The 20,070-nt window shown below is 44.1% G+C and overlaps 1 protein-coding gene across 2 annotated transcripts; it reads left to right on the top strand.

The window, feature by feature from the left end:
- Positions 1-3,953: 3,953 nt before the first annotated feature.
- Positions 3,954-19,838, top strand: LOC115128279 (sialidase-1-like). 2 transcript variants are annotated; one of them, XM_029657976.2, is made up of 7 exons: positions 3,954-4,015; positions 4,218-4,367; positions 9,499-9,688; positions 13,038-13,300; positions 16,410-16,592; positions 16,947-17,166; positions 17,342-19,838. In XM_029657976.2, exons 2-7 carry the CDS (start codon positions 4,272-4,274, stop codon positions 17,560-17,562), a joined length of 1,173 nt encoding a protein of 390 aa, XP_029513836.1. In that variant the 5' UTR covers positions 3,954-4,015; positions 4,218-4,271; the 3' UTR covers positions 17,563-19,838. The 2 variants fall into 2 exon arrangements, with proteins under 2 accessions (XP_029513836.1, XP_064873753.1); XM_065017681.1 differs by lacking the exon at positions 3,954-4,015 and having other exon boundaries at positions 4,022-4,367.
- The last annotated feature ends 232 nt before the right edge of the window (positions 19,839-20,070 follow it).

The following is a 20,070-nucleotide window of genomic DNA, read 5'->3' as shown; positions in this document are numbered from 1 at the left end:
ACCCTCTTAGGCCTCACTCCCCCTATAATAGATATCTACTGCAGCCCTCATCCTCCACATACAACACCCGTTCTGCCAGTCACATTCTGTTAAAGGTGTCAGGACTCCTACCGAAGGTGGCTCCTCTTCCTGTTCGTGTGGCGCTCGGCGGTCGAAGTCACCGGTCTACTAGCTGCCACCGATCCCTTTTCCTTTTCTGTTGGTTTTGTCTTATTAGTTACACCTGTTTCTTGTTTAGGTTTTTTGTTGGGCTATTTAAGCCGGTAGGCCCGCCTGCTCTTTGTGCAGGCTTTTTTTCCCCACTGTGTTTATGTGTGGTAGTGCGTGTCGTTTTGTGGTTTTCCTCTGGACTTGTTAGGTCCTGGTTTTGGGCTGTCGTGTATGTGCGCCCAGTATCTTGGCGTGTACGATTTTCCCTGTGCGTAAAATAAAGCACTATTCTGTACCTTCTGCCTCCTCCGCACCCACTATGCCCAAGTGCGTTACAAAAGGTCCCCAAAGCACACACATCCCTGGGTCGCTCATCTTTTCAGTTCGCTGCAGCTAGCGACTGGAACGAGCGCAACAAACACTCAAACTGGACAGTTTTATCTCAATCTCTTCATTCAAAGACTCAATCATGGAGACACATACTGACAGCTGTGGCTGCTTTGTGTGATCTATTGTTGTCTCTACTTGTCATGGGTTACTAGGAGTGGTGGGTAGGAGTCAGGCGCAGAGAGCAGAGGGTTCAGTGATTTGTAGGTTTATTTCTCCGGCACAAAACGGTCACGCCAAATACAGGGCGCATAAACACTGACCAGCCCAAACACAGGGCAAAAGATCCGGAGAACAATGAAAACACATCCACAACCGAAAGAGAACACAAATAATCCCGCACAAACCTAAACGGGCCTAACAGGCTTAAATAGACCACGGCTAGTAGACCGGCGGCTAGTAGACCAGCGACTACGAGGCAGGGGAGCCACCTTCGGTGGGAGTCGTGACGCTACCTTCTTGCCCTTTGTGCTGTTGTCTGTGCCCAATAATGTTTGTACCATGTTGTACTGCTGCCATGTTGTTTTCATGTTGTGTTGTTACCATGCTGTGTTGTCATGTGTTGCTGCCATGCTATGTTATCTTAGGCCTCTCTTTATGTAGTGTTGTGTTGTCTCTCTTGTCTTGATGTGTGTTTTGTCCTATGCCACCGTCCCCGCAGGAGGCCTTTTGCCTTTTGGTAGGCCGTCATTGTAAATAAGACTACGTTCTTAACTGACTTGCCTAGTTAAATAAAGTTAAGTTAAAAAAAATACAAAATAATACAAATGTGCAATAGGCTTATATAAAAAATATAACCAAGGCCACCCTGCTAAAAAAAACAGCAGAAATTATGTATAGAGTTCTGCCAAGTTTTTGAACAGCTGCCAAGGTAGTGCCTTTATTCTCGAAATGTTGGTGATGTAACAAGAGAGAGCGCCTCTGACAATTCCCTTTGAAATGACTCACTGTAAAACAAGAAAAACAGTGCAGCGAATTTACCAGACAGTTTTATTGATTAGCATTCAGGATAATGTGTTTCCAAGTCTATGTTTATAGGTTTTGACAACTATCAGGAATAAACATCTAGAGAACAATGTGGAGGCGTAAATGATCACTTAGCAACAGCTATAGAGGAGAAAGTAGAGCTCTCTGAATGTTCAGACACAAACCGCATTGGTCGGATGCTGGTCAAGCTGGTCTGACCAGCATGGTCTAGCTGGTTATGGTGGTTGACCAGAATGGTGTAGCTGGTCAAGCTGGTCTGACCAGCATGGTCTAGCTGGTTAGGATGGCCGACTAGCTGGTCAGGCTGGTGATGCCGGTGACCAGGTTATGCTGGTATGCTGGTTTAGTTTAGTTTATTAAGATCCACATCAGCTATCGCCAGTGATTAATTTGAGCCGTGGCACCTCTCAGTTTTGTACTCTTTCATTCCTGAACCCATACATCTTGTGGCATGAACAATCATTTTCACTGTTTGCAATGTAAAACTCCTAATAAAATCAATCATAGTAATTCAATTTTTATTCCTCTGTCATTGTCATGCCCCTTAAAAAACCTAATGTGAAAACATGCCTGATATTCTAAGAATGTTGGGCCATCCCAGGTTTATGGTTTGCGCAACATTGTTGCTTATATAGACCAACCATTGCTGTGGTGAGAGAGAGAAGCACACCGGAATCTATGATCTCTCTCCCTCTCTGTGCTGTTATAGACATGAGCCGGCAACTCGCATCTCTCCAACATTGTACTTCATAATTGATTTAACATTTAACATTTAAGTCATTTAGCAGACGCTCTTATCCAGAGCGACTTACAAATTGGATTTCCTAATAGAATAATAGCTGTGGAAAGTGTGCTGGAGGTTCTGCAGCGCTCTGCAGTCTGTTCAGAAAGAAATTAAATAATTCCCAAATACTACACCAGGACTAAGCCTATAATTTAGCCACAGAGGATCAATGGCTAATTAAAAAAAATAGCTTAGCTGTGGATTGTGTGTAGCCAAATCACAAGGTATGCCTACAGTCGGGAACGTGTGGCAAATCTGTCAGTGAACAGCATGCAGCCAAAACAGGCCTTTCGCAATATTTCAAATACAACCATTGGAAAACGCAGGTTCGGAAAGCAAATGGATCCTGCTGAAAATAAAATATGAATTTGTCTGTATGTTACCAAGTTACCAACTTCCAAATAGGCTGCTGAGTGAGCTGCACATCATTGGGTGAGTCAGTGAAACAGGAAAACTTTTTAGGACTATAATTTCCTTCTCATATTGTACATATTCTAGGCCTTCCTATGCTGTTTTTATTGACCTCAGGTTCTCAGTTTGTCAGTGTCAAAGTAGCCTGTCATTTTGATCATTTGTGAGGTATTATTTTAGGGCTCCTGAGTGGCGCAGCGGTCTAAGGCAGCGCATCTCAGTGCTAGAGGCGTCACTACAGACCCTGGTTTGATTCCAGACTGTATCACAACCGGCAGTGATTGGGAGTCCCATAGTGTGGGGCACAATTGGCCCAGTGTCGTCCGGGGTAGGCCGTCATTGTAAATAAGAATTTGTTCTTAACTGACTTGCCTAGTTAAATCATGGTTAAATAAAAAACAATTAAAAAGATTCTGTGAAAGTCTCCAGTCATCTACAATGATGGAGAAGAGCATGAAATCCATTTATAAAAGGCCAAATTTTCCAGGGCTCTAGGCTACAACAAATGTACTCCATGTTGTGCAACTTCTGCAACCAGCCCCACCACTGCTCTAATGCCAGTACTCAAAAGCGATGATAATGCATGCAATGCTTTATTATAAAAGTGATTTTTTTATGCTGTTCTGGTACCTCATTGTCACCCACCCCTCGGGCTCACTTTCACATACACGTTCACATGCACACCAATATCCCGTTTTTTAAATCTAAACTTGCTTTTGCCTGAGTAACCTCTGGTGGCAGAGCATTGCACTATACATAACTGAGTGACATCTGTTTTTGGATTGGGTGCCTTGAAGAAACCCAAAAAACAAACAACAACAAAAACAAAACAAGAAGAAACCCATAGTGGCGTCTGGTGGGTTTATATGTCTTTTTGCAGTGTATGCAAATAAATTATACAAGTGGTTAAAATAACCCTTACCTAACCCTAACCCTCAAAATGTCAACTTCAATGGGGTAGAATCCCGGATAGACGTCCCAAGTATCCCGCATAGCAAGGCCTACAGTCATAAACCAGGCCTATTTCGAAAATGTATCTATTTAAATGAGATTTTAAACCAAACCCTAACCCTAAACACACTGCTAACCTTAAGGTAAAAACATATATTGTTTGTTTTCATGAATTTTTACGATATACACAATTTTGACTTTGTGGCGGTGGCAACATTTCCCTTCCTAGTTTTATTGATTTATTTTCAGTGTATGACGGGTTCATCATGTGACCGCCCATCTCAGTCATATGACCGCCCATCTCAGTCATATGACCGCGGTGTTTAGGGTTTCGTTGAGGAGAAGGTGAGTGTGGCTGTTGCTACTAAGGAAGTTATAAGTTACTTTTTGACGAAAATGTGTCCGTTTGTACCTTTCACGAGGTTGGAGCAATAAAATGTTCGACTTACTTAAGACGGTTCGAATCTAGGTTCACGGGATTCTCGTCTCTGGTTTTAGAAACGCTGTGGTTCTACAGTGTAGCAATTGTTTTTCCTTGATTCCACAGTATCACAACTTTCTTTGTCAAAGAGCGGAGAGAATACGGAACAGAGTTGCCAGGATGGTTGCAACGGCTGGTTTGATGGGGCTACAAAGCCGACTCGCAGTGCTTTTCTCGGTTGTGCTATCTCGGTGTCTATGCACCTCTTTTGTCCAGGTAAGAAACTTGACCGGGTTTTCAGTCATCGGTTGTCTTCCTGATTTAACTATCTATGAATGAAATTTTACAGTCTGCATAATTCTGCACAGCTTTGCGAGATGTACATATGTTGTAGATTGTTCACTGCAAGAAAGCATAGTAGTATAATGATTTTTGGGTACAATAAAGTTATGGCCCAATAGCTGTTATCTCTGTGACTAACAGTTCAATAGACTTGCTGTAAGTTTGCACTCACAGGCCGTTGCAAAGTTAATCGACCAAAACAGATCTGAACCTCCTGCACTTCAAAATGTAGTCATCCGTCCTATGTCTTCAGAGTATAATAAATCGCACATACGTTCACTGGCTGAATTGGTGGCATATGTGAACAAGGATAACACGTGTTATCATGAGTGGTGTGTGATTATGTGTTCATAACATTTACATTTACATTTAAGTCATTTAGCAGACGCTCTTATCCAGAGCGACTTACAAATTGGTGCTTTCACCTTATGACATCCAGTGGAACAGCCACTTTACAATAGTGCATCTAGGTCTTTTAAGGGGGGGGGGAGAAGGATTACTTTATCCTATCCTAGGTATTCCTTAAAGAGGTGGGGTTTCAGGTGTCTCCGGAAGGTGGTGATTGACTCCGCTGTCCTGGCGTCGTGAGGGAGTTTGTTCCACCATTGGGGGGCCAGAGCAGCGAACAGTTTTGACTGGGCTGAGCGGGAACTGTACTTCCTCAGTGGTAGGGAGGCGAGCAGGCCAGAGGTGGATGAACGCAGTGCCCTTGTTTGGGTGTAGGGCCTGATCAGAGCCTGGAGGTAGTGAGGTGCCGTTCCCCTCACAGCTCCGTAGGCAAGCACCATGGTCTTGTAGCGGATGCGAGCTTCAACTGGAAGCCAGTGGAGAGAGCGGAGGAGCGGGGTGACGTGAGAGAACTTGGGAAGGTTGAACACCAGACGGGCTGCGGCGTTCTGGATGAGTTGTAGGGGTTTAATGGCACAGGCAGGGAGCCCAGCCAACAGCGAGTTGCAGTAATCCAGACGGGAGATGACAAGTGCCTGGATTAGGACCTGCGCCGCTTCCTGTGTGAGGCAGGGTCGTACTCTGCGGATGTTGTAGAGCATGAACCTACAGGAACGGGCCACCGCCTTGATGTTATTTGAGAACGACAGGGTGTTGTCCAGGATCACGCCAAGGTTCTTAGCGCTCTGGGACGAGGACACAATGGAGTTGTCAACCGTGATGGCGAGATCATGGAACGGGCAGTCCTTCCCCGGGAGGAAGAGCAGCTCCGTCTTGCCGAGGTTCAGCTTGAGGTGATGATCCGTCATCCACACTGATATGTCTGCCAGACATGCAGAGATGCGATTCGCCACCTGGTCGTCAGAAGGGGGAAAGGAGAAAATTAATTGTGTGTCGTCTGCATAGCAATGATAGGAGAGACCATGTGAGGTTATGACAGAGCCAAGTGACTTGGTGTATAGCGAGAATAGGAGAGGGCCTAGAACAGAGCCCTGGGGGACACCAGTGGTGAGAGCACGTGGTGAGGAGACGGATTCTCGCCACGCCACCTGGTAGGAGCGACCTGTCAGGTAGGACGCAATCAAGCGTGGGCCGCGCCGGAGATGCCCAACTCGGAGAGGGTGGAGAGGAGGATCTGATGGTTCACAGTATCGAAGGCAGCCGATAGGTCTAGAAGGATGAGAGCAGAGGAGAGAGAGTTAGCTTTAGCAGTGCGGAGCGCCTCCGTGATACAGAGAAGAGCAGTCTCAGTTGAATGACTAGTCTTGAAACCTGACTGATTTGGATCAAGAAGGTCATTCTGAGAGAGATAGCGGGAGAGCTGGCCAAGGACGGCACGTTCAAGAGTTTTGGAGAGAAAAGAAAGAAGGGATACTGGTCTGTAGTTGTTGACATCGGAGGGATCGAGTGTAGGTTTTTTCAGAAGGGGTGCAACTCTCGCTCTCTTGAAGACGGGAGGGACGTAGCCAGCGGTCAGGGATGAGTTGATGAGCGAGGTGAGGTAAGGGAGAAGGTCACCGGAGATGGTCTGGAGAAGAGAGGAGGGGACAGGGTCAAGCGGGCAGGTTGTTGGGCGGCCGGCCGTCACAAGACGCGAGATGTCATCTGGAGAGAGAGGGGAGAAAGAGGTCAGAGCACAGGGTAGGGCAGTGTGAGCAGAACCAGTGGTGTCGTTTGACTTAGCAAACGAGGATCGGATGTCGTCGACCTTCTTTTCAAAATGGTTGACGAAGTCATCTGCAGAGAGGGAGGAGGGGGAGGGGGAGGAGGATTCAAGAGGGAGGAGAAGGTGGCAAAGAGCTTCCTAGGGTTAGAGGCAGATGCTTGGAATTTAGAGTGGTAGAAAGTGGCTTTAGCAGCAGAGAGAGAAGAGGAAAATGTAGAGAGGAGGGAGTGAAAGGATGTCAGGTCCGCAGGGGGCGAGTTTTCCTCCATTTCCGCTCGGCTGCCCGGAGCCCTGTTCTGTGAGCTCGCAATGAGTCGTCGAGCCACGGAGCGGGAGGGGAGGACCGAGCCGGCCTGGAGGATAGGGGACATAGAGAGTCAAAGGATGCAGAAAGGGAGGAGAGGAGGGTTGAGGAGGCAGAATCAGGAGATAGGTTGGAGAAGGTTTGAGCAGAGGGAAGAGATGATAGGATGGAAGAGGAGAGAGTAGCGGGGGAGAGAGAGCGAAGGTTGGGACGGCGCGATACCATCCGAGTAGGGGCAGTGTGGGAAGTGTTGGATGAGAGCGAGAGGGAAAAGGATACAAGGTAGTGGTCGGAGACTTGGAGGGAGTTGCAATGAGGTTAGTGGAAGAACAGCATCTAGTAAAGATGAGGTCGAGCGTATTGCCTGCCTTGTGAGTAGGGGGGAAGGTGAGAGGGTGAGGTCAAAAGAGGAGAGGAGTGGAAAGAAGGAGGCAGAGAGGAATGAGTCAAAGGTAGACGTGGGGAGGTTAAAGTCCCCCAGAACTGTGAGAGGTGAGCCGTCCTCAGGAAAGGAGCTTATCAAGGCATCAAGCTCATTGATGAACTCTCCGAGGGAACCTGGAGGGCGATAAATGATAAGGATGTTAAGCTTGAAAGGGCTGGTAACTGTGACAGCATGGAATTCAAAGGAGGCGATAGACAGATGGGTAAGGGAGAAAGAGAGAATGACCACTTGGGAGAGATGAGGATCCCGGTGCCACCACCCCGCTGACCAGAAGCTCTCGGGGTGTGCGAGAGCACGTGGGCGGACGAAGAGAGAGCAGTAGGAGTAGCGGTGTTGTCTGTGGTGATCCATGTTTCCGTCAGAGCCAAGAAGTCGAGGGACTGGAGGGAGGCATAGGCTGAGATGAACTCTGCCTTGTTGGCCGCAGATCGGCAGTTCCAGAGGCTACCGGAGACCTGGAACTCCACGTGGGTCGTGCGCGCTGGGACCACCAGATTAGGGTGGCTGCGGCCATGCGGTGTGGAGCGTTTGTATGGTCTGTGCAGAGAGGAGAGAACAGGGATAGACAGACACATAGTTGACAGGCTAGAGAAGAGGCTACGCTAATGCAGAGGAGATTGGAATGACAAGTGGACTACACGTCTCGAATGTTCAGAAAGTTAAGCTTACGTAGCAAGAATCTAATTGACTAAAATGATTAAAATGATAGAGTACTGCTGGGGTAGGCTAGCTGCGTTGTTGACACTACCCTAATCAAGTCGTACCGTTGAGTGTGAAGTTCTACAATGCTGCTTATCGGGAGCTAGCTGGCTAGCTAGCAGTGTTGGTTACGTTACGTTGCGTTAGGAGAACGACAATAGCTGGCTAGCTAACCTAGAAAATCGCTCTAGACTACACAATTATCTTTGAAACAAAGACTGCTATGTAGCTAGCTATGTAGCTAGCTACGATCAAACAAATCACACCGTTGGGACTGTAATGAAATGAAATGAAAAAGTGATACTACCTGTGGAGCGACGCGGAATGAGATTGTCAAAAATCACTTTAAAAACATGGCTAGTTCGATCCACCATAATTCCATAATTGATTTAGCTGATACTCCGTAGGCTACTGGACCGTATAGCCTGGCTACTTTAACAACTCATTTAGACAAGTTTCTGCTTATAATTCATTTCCGACATTGTGTAGGCCATTTTGTATATCAATTATAGTTGCAAATTCTCTTTTGTCTTAACCTGTTGCCAGAGGAGTAAATAAACTAGTGCTCACCAGAATGTCTTAAATCGATAGAATGAAAGCATTAATTATCTAGTTGTCTGATTCGTTTAGGGACCGGAGAGAGCGCAATAACTCTAAAATAGTCAACATTGGTCCTGTGCAAAATGCCCAAATGTCATCAATTAAAAAAAAAAAAATGTAACTAGGTAAGTCTGTTAAGAACACATTCTTATTTACAATGACTGCCTACCGGGGATCAGTGGGGTAACTGCCTTGTTCAGGGGCAGAACGACAGTTTTTACCTTGTCAGCTTGGGGATTCGAAATAAGCAATCTTTAGGTTACTGGCCCTAGACTACCTGCCGCCCCAATTGAAAACGATGAAACGCATTTCTGATAATACCTCAGTTCTTCTTGGGTGCATATTTTATGTGGTTGAATAACTGTCTGCTTGCATAGCTCATTTTCTCAAGCGATGCTGAAAGGAATTGATATTTCTCCACTTCTATTCTTGAGACAATTAACACTTGTTATATAATTTAACTGAAAATGCATCATTCTGTTAATATTAAACAAAACTACACGTGTGAAGTTATAGACCTACAGACAGTGTCCATATTTCAGTTACTATTACATTTAACTCATATTAACTTAAATGAGGAATATTCTGTTTATTCATGAATACAGGGATATTTGTAAACGGGATGTCAAAGGTGCATGTAAACAGTGTCTCCCTAATAAGACCGTAGGTAGGATATGAGCTACAATCCAGAATACTGTGTGCGTGTAAATGTTGTTACTGTCAAATGCTTTCTTTTTACAATTGTCACTTTCAGCCATTCTTGTTGGCTAAAATCCAAGCTTCTTCCAAGATGGATCTCGGAGGTTTGCTTTCTGCACACTCAGTTTTACCTGTCCTAACCTGGCAAGTGGCTGCTTATGCCAAGCAATGAGCCAAATTGAGATTCTCTCTTTCTTTCTCCCAGATTGAACCCCTGGTTTATGATGAGCAGTTGCTGTGGGTGAGTGGCGGGGCAGGGGAGGTGGGTACCTACCGGATCCCACTGCTCTCCTTTACCTCCAAGGGCAGCCTGCTGGCCTTCGCTGAGGCCCGGAAGAACTCTGCCAATGATGTGGGGGCCAAGTTCCTTGCCATGCGACGCTCCACAGACAGAGGTAGGCAGGCCATCAGGGCGAGCAGACAGACTGATGGACAAATGTTTGCAGTTTGTAATATGATATCTGATGATCAATGGGGGTCCCCCTTGGTCGGTAATTCGGCCATGATTAGATAGCTGGCCGCTAGACTAATTTCACTATCTAAAACATTTGAGCTGACATGGGTTAATTGAGTGACTGACATGACAAGAGAAACAGCATTTCTCCGCATTTTGAACTTGTACCTTGTGTATTCTAACTCTCAACAGTAAGTAAGGAATTGATCATGCCGTCTGTTGCCCATCCCTGGTGTAATAAGTGATTCCTCACGAAACCCAGACAAAAAAACAATACTCAGGTTTTCACAAAGGAGTTCCCACACATCCTGAGCACTTGTTGGTTGCTTTTCCTTCACTCTGCAGTCCAACTCATCCCAAATTATCTCAACTGGGTTGAGGTCAGGTGATTGTGGAGGCCAGGTCATCTGCTGCAGCACTCCATCACTCTCCTTCTTGGTCAAATAGCCCTACACACCCTGGAGGTGTGTTGGGTCATTGTCCTGTTGAAAAACAAATGATAGTCCCAATAAGCGCAAACCAGATGGGATGACGTGTCGCTGCAGAATTCTGCTTAAGTGTGCCTTGGATTCAAAATAAATCACTGACTGTCACCAGCCAAGCACCATCACACCTCCTCCATGCTTCACGGTGGGAACCAACACATGCAGAGGTCATCTGTTCACCTACTCTGTGTCTCAGACATGGTGGTTTGAACCAAAAATCTCAGATTTGCACTCATCAGACCAAAGGACAGATTTCCACCAGGCAAATGTCCATTGCTCGTGTTTCTATTATTTATTAATTTTAACCTTTTATTTAACTAGGCAAGTCGGTTAAGAACAAATTCTTATTTACAATGATGGCCTAGGAACAGTGGGTTAACTGCCTTGTTCAGGAGCGTAATGACAGATTTTTACCTTGTCAGACCAAGAAGGAGAGTGATGGAGTACTGCATCAGATGACCTGGCCTCTACAATCACCTGACTTCAACTCAGTTGAGATGGTTTGGTATGAGTTGGACCACAGAGTAAAGGAAAAGCAGCCAACAACTACTCAGCAAATATGGGAACTCCTGGTGACATCACCAGGCAGGCTAAAATTCAATCCTACCAAAAAAGGCTGAAATTACAGGGGGGGTGTGTGTATTAGAATGTGCCATTGGAACACAGGAGTGATGAGTGCTGATAATGGGCTTCTGTACACATATGTAGATAATCCAGCTACAATAGTCATTTACAACATTAACAATATCTACACTGTATTTCTGATCAATTTGATGTTCTTTTAAAATGGACATGTGCTTTCCTTTCAAAAACAAGGACTTTTAAGTGACCCCAAACTTTTGAACGGTAGTGTACGTTTGTTGGAGTATCAATGTGCGCAATGTGTAGGGCCCAGTGAGTGTGCATAGAGACAGTGTAAAGATAAGAATACAATATTTTGTTTAAACAGCTCTTACGCGAAAAGGCTTGATCATTTTCGTAATTTCACAGTATTATTCCTACTGTTCCTATTGTTGAAATATATTATAACACACATTTATTTTTTTAACTGCACTGGGGCTTTAACACCCGTCTGAGAGGCTTGTAGGAAGTTCAAACAAAATGCAGTCCTTTTGCCAGCTGATACAGAATCACGCAGTATTCAAAGAATGTCATCAATACAACAGTGAATAATCAGTGTCCTTGTACCACCAGTCTGATATCAATTACTACCAACAGATATGAGAATAATCCAATGGGACACTGGAAATGGTTTATTACAGACACTCCAAATATGCTAAACATTGTTCACTCAATTTTAAATATGAACTTTAGTCATCTTAAATATTCCCGTTACAGATGGACAGGACAAACTTCATACTCTCATTTGAATCGACTTTGCTTTGTTTTGGCCCATCTTCACTCCAGTGCATTCGGAAAGTATTCAGACCCCTTTCCCACATTTTGTTACAGCCTTATTATAAAATTGTTTAATCAAAGGGAAAACATGTTTTAGAACTTTTTGCAAATGATACCTTATTTACATAAGTATTCAGACCCTTTGCTATGAGACTTGAAATTGAGCTTAGGTGCGTCTTGTTTTTATTGATCATCTTTGATGTTTTTACAACTTGGGAAATTCAATTGATTGGACATAATTTGGAAAGGCACACACCTGTCTATATAAGGTGGCACAGTTGGCAGTGCATGTCAGAGCAAAAACCAAGCCATGAGGTCTAAGGAATAGTTCCGAGACAGGATTGTCGAGGCACATGTTTTGGTACCCTTTACCAGATCTGTCTACAGCATTGAAGGTCCCCAAGAACACAGTGCCCTCCATTTTTAAATGGAATAAGTTTGGAGCCACCAAGACTCTTAGAGCTGGCTGCCTGACCAAACAGAGCAATTGGGGGAGAACGGCCTTGGTCTAGGAGGTGACCAAGAAGCTGATGGTTGCTCTGACAGAGCTCCCGAGTTCCTCTGTGGAGATGGGAGAACCATCCAGAAGGACAACCTTCTCTGCACCTATCCACCAATCAGATCTTTATGGTAGTGGCCAGACGGAAGCCACTCCCCAGTAAAAGGCACATGACAGCCCTCTTGGAGATTGCCAAAGGGCACCTAAAGGACTCTCAGACCACGAGAAACAAGATTCTCTTGTCTGATGAAACCAAGATTGAACTCTTTGACCAAGCGACACGTCTGGAGGAAACCTGGCACCATCCCTACGATGAAGGTATCATGCCGTGGGGATATTTTTCAGCGGCAGGGATTGAGACTAGTCAGGATCGAGGGAAAGATGAATGGAGCAAAGTACAGGGAGATCCTTGATGAAAACCTGCTGCAGAGCGCTCAGGACCTCAGGCTGTGATGAAGGTTTATCTTTCAACATGACAATGACCCTAAGCGCACACAGCCAAGACAACGCAGGAGTGGCTTCGGGACAAGACTCTGAATATTCTTGAGTGGCCCAGCCAGAGCCCGGACTTGAATCCGATCGAACATCTCTGGAGAGTCCTGAAAATATATGTCCAGTGACGCTCCCCATCCAACCTGACAGAGCTTGAGAGGATCTGCAGAGAAGAATGGGAGAAACTCTCCAAATACAGGTCTGTGTCAAGCTTGTTGTGTCATACCCAAGAAGACTCGAGGCTTGATGATGGAAACAAACTATTTCATTCATTTTAGAATAAGCCTGTAACGTAACAAAATGTGGAAAAGGGGAGTGGTCTGAATACTTTCCGAATGCACTGTATTTTACAGCACTTTACTTACGACGAATACTTTCCTCCTCCGCTCTCCTTCTATACTTCCCCTCCACACTAGGTGCCACGTGGTCTCCCACCTCCTTCATATTGGATGATGGCTACTTGGTTGACGGGCTGAACCTGGGTTCTGTGGTGGTGGATGAGGAGACTGGCTCTGTGCTGCTGATCTACTCGATGTGCTTCCACCAGTACCAGTGTGACCCTGCCAGTATTATGTTGGTGGAGAGCATGGATGACGGTCTCAGCTGGAGCCCACCAAGGAACCTCTCGGTCCAGCTAGGGGTTAAGAACTTCGCCCCCGGGCCTGGCTTTGGCATTCAGGTGGGTCACCACCGTCCATGGCTTTGATACTTCTCTTCATCTCCTCTTATAGCCCTCTCTCTCAATGTATCTAATTGGGTGAAAGTAGATTTAAATTTCATCCCAGTACGGGGACCTCCTGTGTGTGCATGTGCTTTTTAAAATATTTTTTTTATGGGCCTAATCATCCAATGACATATAGAATCCCTATTCATTTAATAGGATCTCTATGGGCCTAATAGTAAAAATTTGTCGTTTTCACTTTTAAAATGTACGTGCCTACCTTTTTTTTATAATGTGGCATAAACACAACCAGTTTTCATCTGATTGTCAAACAATTACTTCAATGGCTCATGAAGACTACCTGCGCACGTTACTCAGGGGGAATTGGGTGCGGGGGAAAAATATAGGAATCCAATGTGCCATTTGTTTATTTCTGTGTTTACGTGACTAATGCTACTACTTTTTGGAAAATGTGTTGTATAATTTAAAAAAGATATTTTTAAGCCTCAATGGTCAGGTCCTTAAGCGCGCAGTCCCATTCTCTCAAGATGCTGAAAAAATGTATAATATTTTTCCACTCCTGTTCCCTAGACCAAATTTGTATTATATTTTGGACTATCATTTTACTCCGAGGAACACTGAATTGAGCAGGAGCTAACATTTTATAATAGGCTTACAGACCGTTTCCAGACTTCAGTTACTATTCCAACCATTAGGCTACACCGATAACAATTTGAATAGTTCTGGCATCCATACAGTGCCATTTGATAAATGCAAAGAGACATCACTTACAGAAATCCAATAAGTGTTATGTCATTCATTAGGCCTGCACAAGTCTCGATCTCTGCCACTAATCTCTGCCTTCCAGAAATGTTTGTTATTGTTGAACCACACCGCATTTTGGAGCGTATTGGTTAAAACTTTAAAGACTCAAACCACCCAAGCTGTTCTCTCTGCTTCCGCATGGCAAGCGGTACCGGTACATCAAGTGTTACACCAACAGCCTCCAGAACAGCTCCTATCCCCATGCCATAAGACTGCTGAATAGCTAACTAAAGAAATAACAAAATGGCTAAACAGAGTATCTGAGTTGACCTTCGTATTTTATTCTTATCTTTACACTGTCTCTATGCACACTCACAGGGTCCCCTACACATTGCGCACATTGATACTCCAACACACGTATACTACCGTTCAAAAGTTTGAGGTCACTTAGAAATGTCCTTGTTTTTGAAAGGAAAGGATATTTGTCCATTTTAAAAGAACATCAAATTGATCAGAAATACAGTGTAGATATTGTTAATGTTGTAAATGACTATTGTAGCTGGATTATCTACATATGTGTACAGAGGCCCATTATCAGCACTCATCACTCCTGTGTTCCAATGGCACATTGTGTTAGCTAATCGTTATCATTTTAAATGGCTAATTGATCATTAGAAAACCCTTTTGCGATCATGTTGGCACAGCGGTAAACTGTTGTACTGATTTAAAGATCCAATAAAACGATCTTTCTTTAGACTAGTTGAGGATCTGGAGCATCAGTGTAACAGTATAACGTTAGACCGTCCCCTCGCCGCCCATACCCGGTCGCGAACCTGGGACCCTCTGCACACATCAACAACAGTCACCCACGAAGCATCGCTCCACAAAAGCCGCGGCCCTTGCAGAGCAAGGGGAACCACTACTTCAAGGTCTCAGAGCAAGTGATGTCACCGATTGAAACGCTACATCCGTTACGTCAGCATTTGTTGGTCCGATTACAGGCTCAATTAAATTTATTTATTTTATTTATTGTTATTCTTGTTCTGAGAAATGAAGGCTATTCCATGTGAGAAATTGCCAAGAAACTGAAGATCTTGTACAATGCTGTGTACTACTCCCTTCACAGAACAGCGCAAGCTGGCTCTAACCAGAATAGATAGTGGGAGGCCCCAGTGCACAACTGAGCAAGAGTACCAGTACATTAGTGTCTAGTTTGAGAAACGGATGCCTCACAAATCTTCAACTGACAGCTTCATTAAATAGTACCCGCAAAACACCAGTCTCAACGTCAACAATGAGGCGAATCCGGGATGCTGGCCTTCTAGGCAGAGTTGCAAATAAAAAGCCATATCTCAGACTGGCCATTAAAAATATTAAGATGGGCAAAAGAACAAGCACTGGAAAGAGGGGCTCTGCCTTGAAGGCCAGAATCCTGGAGTCGCCTCTTCACTGTTGACGTTGAGACTGGTGTTTTGCGGGTACCATTTAATGACGCTGCCTGTTGAGGACTTGAGGTGTGTGTTTCTTAAACTAGACGCACTAATGTACTTGTCGTCTTGCTCAGTTGTACACTGGGCCCTCCCACTCTTTCTATTCTGGTTAGTCATTTGGCTCTGTTCTGTGAAAGGAGTAGTACACAGCATTGTACAAGATCTTCAGTTTCTTGGCAATTTCTCAATTTTTCTGTTATTGATTACTGGATTGTGGTTAGAGCTTGCAAGAAAGGCATTTCACTGCATGTGACATTAACTTAAAACAGAAAAAAAAAATTGTATTCCAGAAGTTTAAGTCTCTTTGCCAATTTTTCATGGGACTGAAAACCTGTAATGATAAATGGTGAAATAACCTACAGTTTCCTTAATCTGTTTGAACTATTGTGATAGGCTCATGTTTTACCGGTATGGCGTACCCCCACTATTTATTATGCTGGTACTCAGTACCAGACGGGTCAGTCTTTCACCCCTGCATTTCATATAATTCCCCCTGCTTTGTTTGTCATCTCTACCCTTATATGAGGAGAGCTCCTTATATTTCCTTCCTCGTGATACCATTTCTGACGTAGCCTACTTTTGTGTTGTCAGTAAGTTTGAGTCATGTCTCCCATGATGAGCTACTCTCTTTTTCAATACCTCTGCAGTTCTTAGTTGATGTTAACCTGCCTGTGTATTTGGACACACCAGTATTTAGCTAGTCATTCTGGATGTTCTTTCCTTTTATGAGCCCAATTTCTATCGTCCCTAACCCTTATATTGTGTGTAATAAATCTTCGGGTCAATGCACCGAGGTCAGTTGTTTCGATTGAACTGTTGTGCTTTGATAGAGTACAGTATTTTTGACTGTCTTTCCATGTCCTCTCTTGCAGAAGCACTACCCTCCTGCCAAGGGGCGTCTGGTGGTGTGTGGACATGGCACCCTGGAGGGTGACGGGGTCTTCTGCATTCTGAGTGACGATCACGGGCGAAACTGGAAGAATGGCGCCGCACTGAAGAGCATCCCCTACAACCAGCCCAAACAAGCCCTGGACTTCAACCCAGACGAGTGCCAGGTAAAGCTAACCAGGGAGGGAATAGGTAGGAAGGACTGGAAACAATGCCACACAGTACAATACCCCGATAGTTATTAGGCAACCCTTGAGTTTTACTAGTCTGGTAGTAGTTTTATAGTCCAACGCTTTTGTTCAATAGTGATGTATGTTCCTCTACTTTTTTTTGTATCAGAGATTGGAAAGATACAGTAGCTAATCCTTGTAGGACCACTTAAATTGATTCATTTGATTAACAACTATTAGTATCCCGTGATAAGAAGTGCTTGAGAAACAGGCTTTCTGTTAAAAGCCAATAATCAGGCTGACTTCAGTTCCTCAATCAAACTCCTCTCTGCCTCTTTCCCCCCTTTGTAGCCTGTAGAGATGGAGGACGGTAGCATCGTCATCAACGTGCGCAACCAGAACAACTACCACTGCCGCTGCCGCATGGTGGTGCGCAGCCTGGACGGGGGCGAGACTCTACCTGTGGAGCACCTGGTGTTTGACCCCATCCTGATAGACCCAACGGTAGCAGCAGGGGCGCTGCAGAAGGAGGGCGTGATGTACTTCACCAACCCAGCTGACACTAACCACAGTAAGGACTATGGGAAAGGGGTGTGGATTGGGGCCCTCTGGTAGACCGAGTGGGTTGGACAGGGGGTTAGTGTTGAGTTAAAAATAAAAAAAAGTAATTAAATTTTTTTTGTCTTAATTTTCACCCTCAACCTTTCTGTCCCTCTCGCTTTCTTTCGCTCCTCTCTTTGTGCCAGGGATCAATCTAACCCTGCGCTGGTCTCTGACCAATGGCACATCGTGGGAGAAGAACACTGTCCAGATCTGGGCCGGCCCAAGCGGCTACTCCTGCATGACTTCACTTACGAGCGGCAGCGCAGAGGACAGGAAGTTCATCTTTGTCATCTACGAGAAAGGCCACAAAGACTACGATGAGACCATCTCCTTCGCCAAGATCCACCTCTACGGTGGATGGTAGTAGAATAAGGCTGGGGTGGGGGACTAGGTAGAGTCTACCTCTAACCACTGGTCCAAGGTCTGTGTTCTTAAAGTGTCTTGGTGTGCTGAACTAGCATCAGGTTAGCCTTTTTTAGATCATAATGAATTAGATTATATATACAGGGACCTGATCCTAGATCGGCATTTTTACTCAGATACTTTTTGAATACAGGCCCAGATATTTTTATCCTCTTAAGTGGTTATGGTTAGGTTGGATTTTTATCCAAGATCTGTGGTTAGGAGCAGGTTCTACCTCCAGCCGGGGAGGGAAAGGGAAGAGGATGTTGAAGATTATCTCAGGACGGAGGACTCATGGGACTTTGCAGCACCACTTTGTTTTGATTGGTGGAGGGAGACATACAAACTACTCCTGTTTTTATTGTACCAATAATGACAGTTGTGTGCCACTTTATCCTAAGGTGGGCTTTTAAATATATCAGGGTTCGTTTCATTAGGGCACACCGCAGCAAAATGCAGCAAAAACATTCTGCAACAGTAAATGGAAAGTTCAGCTAGTCCCTCCCTGTTTTAGTCTGTTTTCCTCCATTTGTTGCCTAATATACATGTTATTAGTATGGTCCAAGCACAGGTGTCCTGTCCTTTACTGAAGATATGATAGTCTGTAATGATTGGTAGGATGTTGGTGTAGCTACGCTTCCTTTCTGTTGAGGCTCCTATAGCTGAGGGGGGGGGGGGAGGAGAAGTCTGCCCCCCCCCCCCATCCATCCATCCACACATCACAAAATAAAAGAGATGGGTGGAAGGAAAATATTTAGAGGGGTATGTGTCACCAAGCCATAAAAATATTGGGAAAGACTTGTAACTGCTATTTCCATATGGCAAAAAAAGTTAAAAATACAGCTTTAGAGACATTTTAATGCCTAGTAAATGCAGCTTCCAGCCCAAAACAAAATGGTTGCACTTTCACAATGTCAAGGAATTTCTATGGTTTCCTTTTTTTGAAGGATGGTTCTTGCCAACTTTTGACGTGAGAGATGTTTGTATGATGAGACCGTTTTATGTGAGTGAATTGACGCGTAAAATGATTGACTTGTGTCCACTACAATATCTCAGATCAATAGGACATGTATAGTTTGAATACCATCAACTTGATGTTGTTTTTACTAGGCATGGCGCCAGGGATCTATAATTTCATTCACCCATTTTGTGCTCTAAGTTGAAAGTGTAATAATCAACTGTGATTGTGTCACAAATACTTCAACTCAGTGTTTCTGTAGCAGATTTGATCAGTCTCATCTAGCGCACTCCACAGCAGATGTAGTTGTTTTCCTCAGTTCACCTTGCTGAACCCTTCTGTGAAGCTGATATGAAATAGATTCCTTGTTTAGTGGTAAGACACTGCATCTGGTTAATTGCACATAAGGATTTGATTGGTCATTTATTCGAAAGTGATTTTGGTTAGAAACTGTTGCCTTGTATTGAGGAATCTGGATGCATGTGAACTCATTGTGTCAAGTTGAATTGCCAATGTTATGGTCTTAAGTGCACTTGATTTTGTATTATATTTAGCATATATTCTTCTCTTACTGTAAGCTAATTCTCTATCTTACACCCTTCATTATCCTCCCTTTCCTCAAAGTGTGTACATTTTTAATAGAAGGGCTTCCTATGTTGTTGACCTTTTAAGATTTGTGATAGTGTTTAAAGGAGGTGTGTCTGAGGAATAATATAATATTATGTATGTGCGTTTAGATACTGTACAATTTGTGGAAAAAATGTGAGACCTGAGCTTCTTTAAAAGCAGCAATTGAGCCACACTGTGTGGAAACATACTGTTAAAATTGTTCCAGATATTACAATTGTATTAAGCGCTTGTAATGTTTTGGGATATCCCCTGGGTCTGTAGATACTTTTCAGGGAAGTACAGGACATTATGTGAAATATTTTCTTTGTTAGCCACGCCCTGTTTCATGCTGTGTGGGTGAACATTAGATTCAAATGGAGATTTTGGAACAAAGAAATCGTACACATAAATGTACACTGTAAGACCAAATGTAAGATGTAGCTGTAAGAGAAGGTTAGAAAAGAGAATAATGCAAATATCCTTAACTATTTTGTCACACTTATAGAAGTAATATAAATATTTTCCCTTATGACAATGTTGCCAGAATCTTATAGTAGAATCACAGTGTCTTCTAAAATGTATTATGTGTTAGGCATTAAAGCCAAATTATAATGGGGAGGGAACAAAATTCATAATTATTGAAGATATTAAATTGGTTCTTTGAAAATTAACCACAATGAACGGGAAATTATTTTCACCTTGAATGCATCGTATTTTCTGAAGTTGAATAAACAGATGGGAAGTATATAGAGCAAACGGGGAGAACGGGGATGTGAACCGCTCTCTCCGGGTGCGTATGTAGTCCTGGACGGCACTACCCAACCCAGACACAACCATGATTGCATCAATCATTTACCACAAATCAGGCATTAAAGAAACAGTAAAACACTGTAAATTACTATT

Source organism: Oncorhynchus nerka, linkage group LG4, assembly GCF_034236695.1.
Source record: "Oncorhynchus nerka isolate Pitt River linkage group LG4, Oner_Uvic_2.0, whole genome shotgun sequence".
In the NCBI taxonomy this organism is placed as follows: Eukaryota; Metazoa; Chordata; class Actinopteri; order Salmoniformes; family Salmonidae; genus Oncorhynchus; species Oncorhynchus nerka.
This window is presented reverse-complemented; position numbering and strand designations above follow the sequence as displayed.